General features: G+C 23.6%; 1 protein-coding gene and 1 long non-coding RNA gene across 3 annotated transcripts; one reads left to right on the plus strand and one right to left on the minus strand.

Moving 5' to 3' along the window:
• Nucleotides 1-3,343: 3,343 nt before the first annotated feature.
• LOC126908384 (uncharacterized) lies at nt 3,344-10,737 on the minus strand. Of its 2 annotated transcripts, XR_007704762.1 has the most exons (4): nt 10,658-10,737; nt 10,521-10,590; nt 6,467-6,539; nt 3,344-3,875 (listed from the first exon to the last, which is right to left on the minus strand). It is a non-coding gene; the product is annotated as an uncharacterized LOC126908384 (long non-coding RNA). The 2 variants fall into 2 exon arrangements; XR_007704761.1 differs by having other exon boundaries at nt 10,521-10,730.
• LOC126908381 (uncharacterized) lies at nt 5,642-7,619 on the plus strand. The gene is made up of 5 exons (XM_050690390.1): nt 5,642-5,791; nt 5,848-5,977; nt 6,059-6,135; nt 6,213-6,405; nt 6,482-7,619. Exons 1-5 carry the CDS (start codon nt 5,669-5,671, stop codon nt 6,547-6,549), a joined length of 591 nt encoding a protein of 196 aa, XP_050546347.1. The 5' UTR covers nt 5,642-5,668; the 3' UTR covers nt 6,550-7,619.
• Nucleotides 10,738-13,184: the final 2,447 nt, after the last annotated feature.

The following is a 13,184-nucleotide window of genomic DNA, read 5'->3' on the forward strand; positions in this document are numbered from 1 at the left end:
AGATAAAATGTCGGGACAAACNACTACGGCAACCGTTTACATGCAGAAGATAAAGTGTCGGGACAAATTTATTTTTTTCATTTTATAGTACATAAAATAAGCTTTAATTTGATATATGTTTAAAGGACGCAGTATTTCCGGAACACTTTCAAAAATTAAGTTGAAAAAGTTAGTTTTTGTAAAAAAGTTGCAATTTTAAATCCCCCCCCATGAGCAGGCTAAGTGTTAAATTTTCAAAAAAATTATATCAAATGAAAGGAAAATATCTAAGGTTTTAGTTTAAAAAAAAATTATGTTGATTTGTTTATCTTTTAAAAAGTTATAGCAGTTTTAAGACAAAAAAGTGAAAAAAATGACAAAATTTACCGATTCTAAAAGTTGTAATTTTTTTGGATATTTCCCCCATTTGCAGGGAACGATGGAAAATTTTTCAATTTTTAAGTGTAATGTCTTCAATTTGATACGATTTGTGATCTTTTGACGTATTTTTGAAAGAAATCGGTCCAGTGAGAGCTGAGAAAAAGTGGCAACAGACATAAAAAAAAAAAAAAAAAAAAAAAAAAAAAAAAAAACACATCATGGTAAAATTAATACCTTCTCAGCTTCGCATCGAAGCTAAAAAATATTCAAGATTATTATAATTTTAGGAGATATACACAATATATAGTATAGTGGTTTATAATAAATCAATTACCATGTAGAATTAAAAATAAATTTAATTACTAAATTGTCTAAATAATAAGTTTATTATTTAACTATAATATATAATCAATATACGAATTTTTACATTGAATGTTGGAATTAAATAAACGTGCGGATACTCATATAAACAATATCTAGATTAAACTGGCTCATATTGTCATCTTAAATCATTTTCAATTAACTATTATTATTTATTAATCGCTGGCCAAATTATTTTGATCTGTTAGCAACAACTTCATGTATAAAGAACTGCATTTAGTTTTACCATCAACTCATTTTTGTAACTTATATTTTTAATCAATATATATTTAATTAGTGCTTAATAAGATAAGTGACTACAGGAATTACTATGGTTGTCTATCTAAGTTATTCACGAATATATATTCTGAAGGTGTAACTTGTGTCATAACACAAAAGGGAAATGGAATGTAATGTGTACGAAGATGAAGATGAAGATGTGGTGCCTGCTGTCACGTGGTATTCACGTGCGTGTTGTCGTACAGCAGTCACCGTGCTCGGTTGTCACTTCGGGTTAGCTGTGGGTGTCGAAAGGCTGTTGTTATAGGAAGGGAATATGGGTAACACCTAGGTAGAGGTGCAGACGAAGTGCAAGACACAAGTACTCTGAAATGTTGTGGAAGAGAGTAGATAGGTTTAAAAAGGAAAAAACCAAGACTTTACTTTGAGCAGTAAGCCGGACAGCGACAACCGAGTACTGAGACTGATACAAATTCTTGTATTTCTTTGAACTCAAACAGGCTTATATTTATTAGTCTTATGTGTATTTACATTTATATAATCGTTTTTCTGAATTGAATTTTTTTATTATGACAATACATTTAATTATTATGATACGAGTATATACAATTAGTAGCACATCGATTACCGATAATCAATGTGTCCACATTGCGACGCGATGTATTTATTACATGTTTTGGTCTTATTTGTTCCGTATCATCAAGTAGTGGAAATTCTCAATAGATTATTTATTTTTAAAACTTAATTGCACAGTCGGTGGCAGATCCACATAATTCTAATTCCACAATATTATATCGATTATAGCATTGCATTTACGATAAAACAATATTTTGAAAGAAGTCCAAAAAAAAATTATAACGTTACAAGTCGTGTTGGGGTAAATATAACCCATTTCAATTTTGATGAATACACTTTTAGTTATACATTTTTTTTCGAAGGTATTTATTTATGAAAATCGATTCAATATTACTATAAAAACCATCTTCTAAATTTATATCTGTGTACACCTTTTGTGCAATATAATACATCCGTTTTTATTTATGTGGGGGTATGCTAGACCCCCACGCGACTGTTTAATAGTTAAAGAAATAACCAATTTATCATCAAACATTTTAAATAAGTTAAAATTATAGTATTGTACTTCTAATTACTTTCAAGTAATTATTATGCTATCTAGCGGTGAAATAGTCACAATACATAGATTAAAAAAATAATCACAAGATTGAAATAATTATGTATAAAAACTAATAAACTTAAATAAAAATGTACATATACATTTTACACACGTTAAATTCCTAATTTGAAATTGATTTCAAATAAAATTATTTTGAAAAATATTAAAGATTAAAATGAAATAAAATGGAAAAATAATAGCACAGTGTCGGGCAAATTGAAATCTTCTATTAAATCTTTCTAAGAAATTATTCATCACAATATCTTGATATTGATAAAAATTCTATTATAATACAACTATAATAAACTTAGTATAATATATCTATAATAGTATTTACTAATTGATAAAAACTTCATTAATTAAATAGATATTGGTTTATTATTCATAATATAACTAACAATTCATTGTCAAATTTATAAAAAATGTTATAGCTTCACCACTGTTTCATTACCTTTTCAGTAGATGCCAGAATTATTAAAAACAATAAACAAAAATTCTTTAATTCCATAAATTTCTTTAATGACTTCTTATACATTTTGATGATGTTATAAAATTAGTAATATGTATTGATGGCCTACCACTTGAAAAATAGTACTTTAAGTATTTTTTGGCCGTTTCTTGGTTATATTCATCACCCAAAAGAGAAACATTATATATTTTTATTGATTTACTAGGAAAAATTAAAATCCCAAGACTGTTATTTGTATTTAAAAGATATGATCGATGAATTAAAAATAATATCTATTAAAGGCGTCATGGAAACTGCTTATGGGAATAAATTACTATCAACACATTTTGTTGTGATATGCCAGTAAAAATTTTTACTCTATATACTAAAGGACATAGTGGTNAATTTTTACTTTATATACTAAAGGACATAGTGGTTATAATTCATGTACTATATGTTTTATTGAAGGTTAACTTAAAAATAATACAATGAGTTTTTAGGAACAAATTGTACTAAAAGAATTAATTTAGATTTTTATAATCGTACAGATAGTGAACATCATATACCTAATAATATATCTTCACTCAATTCCTTACATAAATATGATAGATAGTTTTAGGTTTGGTTATATGCATTTACTGGTCTAGTAAAGGAATTAATTATATTACAGTTGGGCGTGATGAATAATTATCCTCGTTACGTTCTTATCACTAATCCTGTTTTTTTCATCTCTCAACTGCAAAATATTTTAACTAATTTATTATAATATTGAAGACTATTATCAAAAATCTATTGTATTTCACGGTTTAAGAGTCTGGAGTACATTTAAACAATTTTTAAAATAAAAGAAATTCTTTATTATAAAACATATTCATAGAAGAATTTTTTTTAATTAAAGACCTTATAGCAATTGATAAATATGAACAAAATCTATGTCACAGTATGTTTTTATAAAAACCAAATTAATAATTTATCGATATTACAAAACATAAAATGAACATCTATAGCCCTTCATTCGACGCGGCTCCTTTTGGACCTAAAGAAGTCGCAGCGATCTCGTAGATCATTGCTATATACTTACTACTTTGGACGCGGCGATCTTACGGATCAAAAAAATTCACTGCGGACCCCTGAAGCAGATGGCTGATGACTAAAGCGCATTAAATCCCTCCTCCTGGAGATTGAAGAAGGTAACGTGGAGGGGGGAGACTCATGGCTTTAGCCGTTTTCATGTGTGAAGCCAAATTAAACTTTCGCGACTTCTCAGATCAACCGCGACTGATGAAGGGATATCTAATAAAAAACATATAATATTAAAAACTGATTTTAATTTTTAATGTATAACATTGTATAAAAAATAGGAAATGTTTCCACCAATGGTTAATTAATATATCCATATAAAGAATATTTTTGGTGGCTCTGATTAATTAATTATATAATTTTGTAAAATTAAATAAGACATTAAAAATTATGAAGAGATGTGTATAGGTAAAAAAAACTGAGTTTATACTGGGTAGATTTAATTTTTTTTTTTTTTTTTTGATTGATAAGATTTAAAATAGAACTAAATGCGATTAACTACTAGAGAGATTACTGTTGACATAATTTATATAAAATAACGGGACAATATAAAAATATAAGATTTTGAAGTAGCTATTCAGTTAGATCAGAATAACAAATTAAATTTTGATTGAGGTAACTAACTTAAAATTTAAAGTATTAATCAGGTGAACATACAGCATTATCCAAATGGAATACTGTAATTGTTTATATACAGAATATCCAACCGTGATTTAAAAATTTAACTATATAAACCAATATTCAAATTAAAAAAAATTATGATAATTACATAGTGGCGCGCCTAGCATGCTGATAAGTGCATTGACAGTTCAACCCAAGTACACCAACTGAATACAATGCAAAACACCAATTCAGTATTAGACAACGCGCATATCTTCCTACAATTTATCAACACAAAAATAAACAAACGAATCAAACAACTACTAAGTAAACAGTTGTAACTGTCGGGATGTAGAATACTACAATTATTTGAATCATATAGTATTAATTTTTGTGACTCGAACAGTAAAAATAACTTTCTTTACATAATTTGTATTATTGATTACATAGTTTTTGTTTAACTACTATTAGCTTTTTTTCTTTATGAATTTTTTTTTTACATTAATATGTCTTCAGATGGAAATATTATAAATTAATTTTATCACAGAAAATGAAATTTATACTTTTACTTCAATATAAAATTTTTTTCATAAATAACTGAACGTTAAATTAAAATTTTGAAAATATAAATATGTAAAAAATACCTCAAAAACATCTTAAATAAAGTAGGATCAGATTTGGTTAAATCTTTATTTCTTGATAAATTAATCCGTAACAAATTCCCCTTGTTTCCTCCAAGAAAAATATTAATTAAGCATTTTATTCTAGTACCATTTATGAAGTTGGATGGCTAATGCTTAACATTTTCTGCAGTTTAAAAAATATTAAGTACAAACGTCTATTGTATAACACTGGTGTAATTACGAATCAATAGGTGTCTATTTTTTTAAATAAAAAAATTTTAAGAAAGAGATACAATTTTTTTTTTTGTAATAGAGAATATTTTTAATATCAATCTTTGGACAAACGATATTCATATATCATACTTATAGTACAAGTAATAGAAAGAAAATGCTTAACAAAAGAAATAAATGATTACTTTACTTGTGATAGTAAAGCAAATTTATTCCTAAGGGCATTTTTAGTTTTTGCATATTTTAACTTATGCTAACATAAAAATAAATAATAATAAGTAAATTTAAATTTAATTTCATTACCATGTATAGATGAAATAAAAAATTACTATTAGCATCACTTTAAAATCTATTTACTTACTATAATAATATTATTTAAGCATGTGTGGTGCTATTGAGTAAATCATGTTTATATTTATATTGTTAGCATGACCTTGCAAGTAAATACTTAATTAAAATAATGCAAACACGTTCAAGATGTTTACAGTAAATTTGTATGTATAAAAGCACAATAATATAGAAATAAGTCAAAGTAAGGTTGTAAATTTTTAAATGTACAAAAGTTTTAATAATTATACTTCATATTTTCAACTGTTCATCTATTTTGAAACCAATAATATGAATTTTAAAATTATTGCAATATTTAATTTAACTTGCTTGTTTAAAGGATCAATGGTAGAAAATTTTGTAGTTGTTATTTATAAATATATATATATATATTTTTTTTATAGAGTATGGGAATTAATGATAAGCAAAACAATTTATGTAAAAGTCAGTTTAATAAAAAAGTCAATCAACAAAACATTGATGAGTTTACAAAATCTTTAAACATTAAAGATACGTTTTATTTAAATACTAATGGTAATTAATGCAACTTAATTTAATTTATAATTTAAATTTAATTTAATATTTTTTATGTTTGTACAAATTAATATGATACAGACTCTATCGGCACACAAATGCAAGATTTACTAATTTTCCTATCACAACAAAATAAATTGTACGATGACGACAAAACGGTAAAATCAAATAATATTTTTTTTTATTATTAGTAGTAAAAAAGATATATTTGGAATATTTTAAATTAATATTTTAGGTAACATTATCACAAGAAGAAGTTATTTTTTTTATTAACACACTAAACTACTATAGTGAAAAAAAAAATGGAATTTTTCAACGAAAAGATCTCAACAATTTTATACAAGGTTTTACAAATGATGATAGTGTAAAATATTTAAGATTAAAAAAATTTATTGGATGTCTTTTATATGTCGAACTGATATCAAAAAGTAATTATTACATGTTTTAATTAATGACACGTTTAATATAATGAACATTGAAAATTTGTACCTTTATTTTCTTTAGAGTTTCTTCCTCTGAACACTGCACAAGTCTTTTCCCAAATATTTACCATTTTGATCGCCTACTCATAAAAAGAATTTCTCAATTATACAAAAATAATGTAAAATTATTCAGAAATACTAATAAATTATTTTTTTATTTTTAAATAAAAATAATTTTGGTCTAATAATTAAGTACATATTTTTTTCAAGTTATTTTATCAAAATACTAATATACTAAGCTACTATGATATGTTATAGCAGTAATCACTTTTATAAAAGACATTAAAGTGTATTTTTACGAAAAAAATAAAAGGCTAAACTGAATAAAACTTAAAATCTTTAGTTTTGAAAAAAATTTAAGCTATACAGCAGGTTTTACATTTATTACTATGTGAAATGAACATTTTTAAATATATTTTTTTTAATTCAAAAGTTATTAATGAAATAACATTATACTGGACTTTGATAAGTAATGAATTTTATTAATGGGTATCGTAAAATAGAAAATAATGAACGAGAGAGTTGTGAATAGTAATTATTTGCTATTCCTTTTTCCATTATTTCGGAAGTTATACCATTTTAAAATATGGACTGGAGGTGATGAATAAGTATAAAAATATGTATGTTGCTATTCAAAAAATAAAATTGACACCATATAAAGTATAAGGAATTCATTAAAAAAAACGATTATTTAACCAATAAATCTTAAAAATAAGAAATTAAAAATTGCAAAAAATATTTTCTTGACATAATTATTATTTTAAGAGAAATTGATTTTACTAACGTAAAAGAATCACCTTGTATAATTTTTAGTAATATTTTATTTGTTTTGTTTTGAATTTACGAGAAAAGCTGTATTGTCATTTTCAAGTGTTGGATTACACATGGAAAACAATATCATTATTGTAGTAATACAATTAATTAAACCCTCCGTTCAATTAATAAAATATTTGGAATTATTATTAAATATCCTTAATTAAAAAAATGAGATCTATGTTTATATACTATACGGAACTTGTTATATTTTTATAAGAAACACAATTATTTTTATTGGAATATATTGTAAGTATTAATTTAATTAGTATATTTGTATTAACTGTATTTTTATTCTTTAAAAATCAGGAACTCCAATAAAATAAAGTATATTTTATAATTTATTATTTTATGTTTGTTTAAATTATTTCTACCTAAGTCTATTGCCAACTATATACTTTAAACAGCTTAAGTGTAAACTATAAAAAAAGAAATACTCCAATCTAACAAAACTTCTGAAAAATGAATGTTCAATTTGTTTAGTAATTTTTTTTGTGTTTGAATTTACTATAATTTTGTGTAGTAAATTAGTTTCAAATCTTATAAGATAATTAGAATTCTTTATTAAACGACCTCTTCACCATGCATACTAGGATAAATAGTGTTTTGTTTATTTCTCATTATATTGAACTAGGTGCTTTATAATTTGAAAAATTAAAAAGCTAAAAATGAAAAAAAGAATTCTTATAATTTTTTATTATTTATATATATAATTATAAACGATTCCATTATTTAATCGTTTAAACTCCAAATGAATATGCTTATTATTTGTTAATACCTGTTAAAAGTTTAAATACTACATTAGCATATTCATTTTGATTAATTGTGTATAAAAATATCGAAATTTATCCATTTCAAAAATAATAATTTTTTGGGTAATTTCCACCTTCCACTGGAATGACCGAAAAATATTTAATTTTCGAGGGTAATGTCTTCAACTAGATACGACTTGTAATATTTGGATGTATCGTTGAAAAAAACGAAAATGTAGTTGCAGACACACAAAATAAATAAATAAAAACATCTTGGTAAAATGAATACGCTTCACATCGAAGCTGACAGACATATCAATGTAAAATTATTGCCTTCTTAGTTAAAATAGAAGCTAAAATATAGCATCGTGAAATACATCACAAACGTAATTTTACTTGTATTATATTAAATTAACTTGACGATAACATGTTACTTAAAAAAAAACAACAGATGGTAGCACAGTGTTAACGTGGCATAGTTGAGACAAGTACAGAACATATCTGACACTAATTAAAAATACTATCATAAGAAAAGGCTTCGATGCAAAACTGTTCTTAGTGTATACTCTTAAGAAGTTAAACATAATAAAATAATTTTAATATGAATAAGAAATTTCTTCTCACAAGGGAACACTACAGTGATGGGGTCCTTTATATTAATTGAAGTTTTATGATTTCAATCTAAATGAAATAAAAATCAAACGAAGTTTCCTGTACTCAACAGAATTAAGAAAATGTCATTGCAACGGATGGGGTTCGAATTTTGTTTCCTAACGCTATTTACATTAGTGTTACCGACGCGGTAATCGTAATCGATATTTGGAATTGGTAATCGTACATTGAATTTGTCCGTAGATAAAAAAGATATTCGAAGCTAATTCAAAATTTCAAAGTTATTTTTTTCAACATAAAAGAATCAAAAAATTTGAAATAAGTTAAATTTTATATTCAATGTAAGTTAGATTCATAGATTTTTTATGAAAATTGGTAGCCTCATTACTATAGCTACTTCTTGTAAGGTAATTAAAAAAATGTATTTTTTAAAGATATATAAGTTTAAAGAAAAAATAAATATTTTCGAATAAAAATTAAGGCGGATTAGTCCACCATCCCCATTCTTAATACAGTTCACACTTATTTCTTAAAAACACTATCAAATAAGTTTTTATACAACATTTATTAAATTTTTTTGAATTTCTCAATTTTTACACAATTGTACTTTGTTTTTTAATTTTTATGACCGTTTTTACCATAAAGACAAGTCTAGAAGTTAAATCATTTTTTCAAACAAATATATATTACATTATCTTTAATTTAAGATATTTATAAAATGATTCATTTTATATTTTGTAAAAAGCATCACTGTAAGAAATAATTTGGAAATTGTCATGCGTCAGTATGATATTTTTAATATACACGTCAATTTTACATACAAAAAGTATAACTTTGACATAATGTATTAAAATTTGTTCAAAAATATAACATTTTATTACTATTTATCCAAATTTTACCTTATTTTGTATGCGTTAATAACTTCCCATACATGTGTTAAAAAATTTGAACATTTTTATTAAAAGTTTTAATTTTATCATAATGCATTATAAAAAAACAACTAAAATATATTTATTCTGATGTGACAATGTTGTCATGGCACTTTATTATGTATTAGTGTTAAGTTAACAAAATGTCAAATACAAATAATGAATTTATCCAAACTTTTAATAATTAATTAAAAACATTTAACATATCAAAAGTTGATGTGTTAACTAGTTAAAGAATGTATTTATGACAATTAATTTTTTTTAAGGTTAACCACATTGTTAATTAAATATTATAAGTTTATTTTAGTAAAAGATTATTTAACACTTAAAATATACATATGTACACTTAAATGTCAGTCAAATAATTATCAAAATTATTCATAACTATTTTTAGACTATTTATAAAACAAAATGCAAGAATAAAATATTTTACGAAAAGAACCTTTATTTAAATTACTAAATCTATCTTATTCCCAGACTTTTTAATTTAATCTACACATGCATTACGGTATAATTAAAGTTTGAATTAATTAACACTGTTCATGAAAAAGTCACCAAAATTCCCTCGAAAATAATTTTTCTTTATATTTTATATGATGTAATGAAACATATAGTATTTACACAACAATAAAAAAAACTGGTTATGTAGTTGATAATATAATTAACAAACATTGTTAAATTCCGAGATTTTTTTATTAAAGCATAAAAAATGTAATATTTTACTTATCATATATTTGCCGTCACTCTTGTTTTATAATCGTCAAGTACATCGTTAATATTCTGTTATTGACAGAATTATACATTAATAAAAACATTTACTTCAAACAAACGCTAATGTTATATTTATTTATTTTAATCATTAATCTTTTTAGAAATTTATACCTCTGATAATATATATATATATAGTATTGTATATAAATATAATTTAAATATCATTGAATTTCAGTAATAATACCTTTAAATTTTCCAATGAAAATACGATGTATAATAAGTAACTTGATATAGCAACTATTAAGAGTACATATCTATAAGATTAAATAAATATCAGGAATACTTTTCGAATTAGTTAAAAAAAAAACGAAAATAATTCACTTTTGAAATGGAATTATTGTTGCCAATTCGATTGGAATATGCTATCATTTTAAGGTGATAGATTTCTTATCCACAAAAATACTCGTAATTACTTAAAACTAAATTTTATTAATAGAGTTTTATATAATATATACATAAGGTAGATTGTAAAAGTACCAATAGATCATTTATGCCATCACAATAATTGCTTATAAGTTATAAATAGTTATACTCATTAAATTTTACCTGTCCAAATATTGTTAAGTACTATATAATAAGGCTTATACGAATTACTTAAAATATATAATTAGATATTAAATTGAACAATTTAACATAAAATGAAAACGCTTTGTTGCAGCAAATTATCATTAATTATTGAATTATGTATTATAAAAGTAAAGTATATATTTAATGAGTATTTTTGAGTTTTACATTAAGATATTGTAATCATAAATGTTTTTTGACAATAAAAGTTCTTATAATAAAATGCTATTGAAGATAATTCTACTTTAAACAGCTAAAACATGATCATTAAGGATCGATTTTTAAGGAAATTGTTCAAGATGATTAATAAAATATTTACATTTTAAAGTACAAATATTAGTATATTGAAATTATTTTGTTAGCCGTATTATTGTATTTTTTGTGATTAAAAAGTTATTGTTTTACTCAAAATACATAAAATTTAAAAATAATTATTCAACGATAGAAAATCAACAGTAAAATATATACTTATATTTTTAAAATAATTACCTAACTTGACCATTTATATTATTATGAATAAATTGGATTATCTTTATATTTATTTGTTGAATCAATTAAATAAAACAATTGGTTGTTAGGGCAAAATTAACATCCTACACAAATGTAATCACAAACAGCTTTCAGTGCATGAGGGTGATAATTGACATTTTTAAAATTGTTCGGGAGTGCTATTTTTGTAATTAAAGATTAAAAAGTTATGGAACTTTTTTGATACATAAATAACTTATAAGAGAGAAAATATCAGTCTAGGGAAGCTCTATAATGTTTTTATTGCACTATAATACTTTTATAGTATTATCTATTTATGCAATAAAATGTATTTTCGAATAAGTGTCAGTTAATATTTTTATTTACTGACCCCTTCAATTATGTTTAATCTAACTATTTCTCAATAAGAATGCTTGTATTTATTTTTTTTTTAACAGCCGTGACGGGTGAGCTGTCAATTTTACATACGGATATATATCATGTTTTTTACATTTGTGATTTCCAGATGAGTCATTTAAAAAGGTTTTGTTAAAAACTTGTGGAATCACATGCCTGAGTCGTTATTAATTTATTTATACACAAATTTATTACTGTCTATTATCATTAGTGTAATGAAATTCAAATTTCAAAAAAAAATATTATAAACTTAGTCTCTATTTTAATTTGTCATTTAACAAAAATAGTTTATTACTTTGCTTGTTTGGTCAATATTTTTATTATACAGAAGTTATTATGAGGAATCTACCCCTGAAGTTTTTGAACTAATGTAATTGACATTCCTTCCTGGGTTGTTTTAGAAATGGTATTTTTCCTTAAATTATGAAAAGTATTTTTGTAGTTAAATATAATAAAGAATTTATGCTATTATTTTAGTATTCTGATGTTTAATAGTACAAAAATGAGAATTTTGTTCTAAAAACTCTTAAAATACGTATCATTGTTAAAATTTTTCAAAAAGTACCCTAACACCACTAGAAACATAGTTTTGTCATAAATTCGATAAAATGTAACTGTGTATTAATTGGAGAAAACAAAAAAGTTTAAAATACGTTCAAAAAAATTAATATTCAATAACTAGATAATATCAGATATCTAACAAATAATACAATGAAACATAAATAGAAATGTTTTATGCATTTTTTAGGTACAATAAGTATTTCTTCCAAAGAATACTTTTGTGATACGTATCTCAGAAAATTTGAAACAATAGCTTTAGACTTTTCTTTTAACAAGAACATTACAAACATTTTTTTTTAATGTTTTGGAACTAAATTTACTGTAAGAAAAGTGTACAATGATAATAAGCTTACTCCGATAAGCTTATGAAAGTCTCAGTACGTTGTAAAAGATTTTCAGTTCTACTAAAAAGTATCAAACAGAAGTAAAATTGTATAAGAAGCCCGATAAAAACATAAAAACTTATGTCTCAGATAATTTTAGCTTACAAATAAAAACAAAATACCTTAACCCTATTTTTAGGTTGATTACTGTTTGTTGGTGTATAATTTATGTTGTAAAATATTTTATGACGTAAATAAATACATATTGTCAGTTTAATTTAGACTTATGTTACAATTTTTTAGATTTTGTAACATTAAAAAAAAAAACAAATTTTCATCAATATGAAGTGCATTAAAAAAGTCTTGTTGATTTATAAAATGTAACAAATCATTCAATGATCAGATCATTGAATAATCAATAATAAAATCTACTTGATAGATTCTAAAAAGTGGATTTGATTAGGAAAACATTTTTTTAATGTGTGATATAATGGATAATGAAAAATATTTTATTA

The sequence above is a fragment of the Daktulosphaira vitifoliae genome, unplaced genomic scaffold, assembly GCF_025091365.1.
Source record: "Daktulosphaira vitifoliae isolate Bord-2020 unplaced genomic scaffold, ASM2509136v1 Scaffold_5, whole genome shotgun sequence".
NCBI lineage: Eukaryota > Metazoa > Arthropoda > Insecta > Hemiptera > Phylloxeridae > Daktulosphaira > Daktulosphaira vitifoliae.

Bases quoted from the DNA above. Each gene is read 5' to 3' on its own strand.
- LOC126908381 (XM_050690390.1), top strand. From the start codon at position 5,669: ATGTACAAAAGTTTTAATAATTATACTTCATATTTTCAACTGTTCATC. The intron at 5,792-5,847 runs GTAGAAAATTTT...TTTTTTTTATAG, and splicing joins GCTTGTTTAAAGGATCAATG to AGTATGGGAATTAATGATAA. The intron at 6,136-6,212 runs GTAAAATCAAAT...TTAATATTTTAG, and splicing joins TGTACGATGACGACAAAACG to GTAACATTATCACAAGAAGA.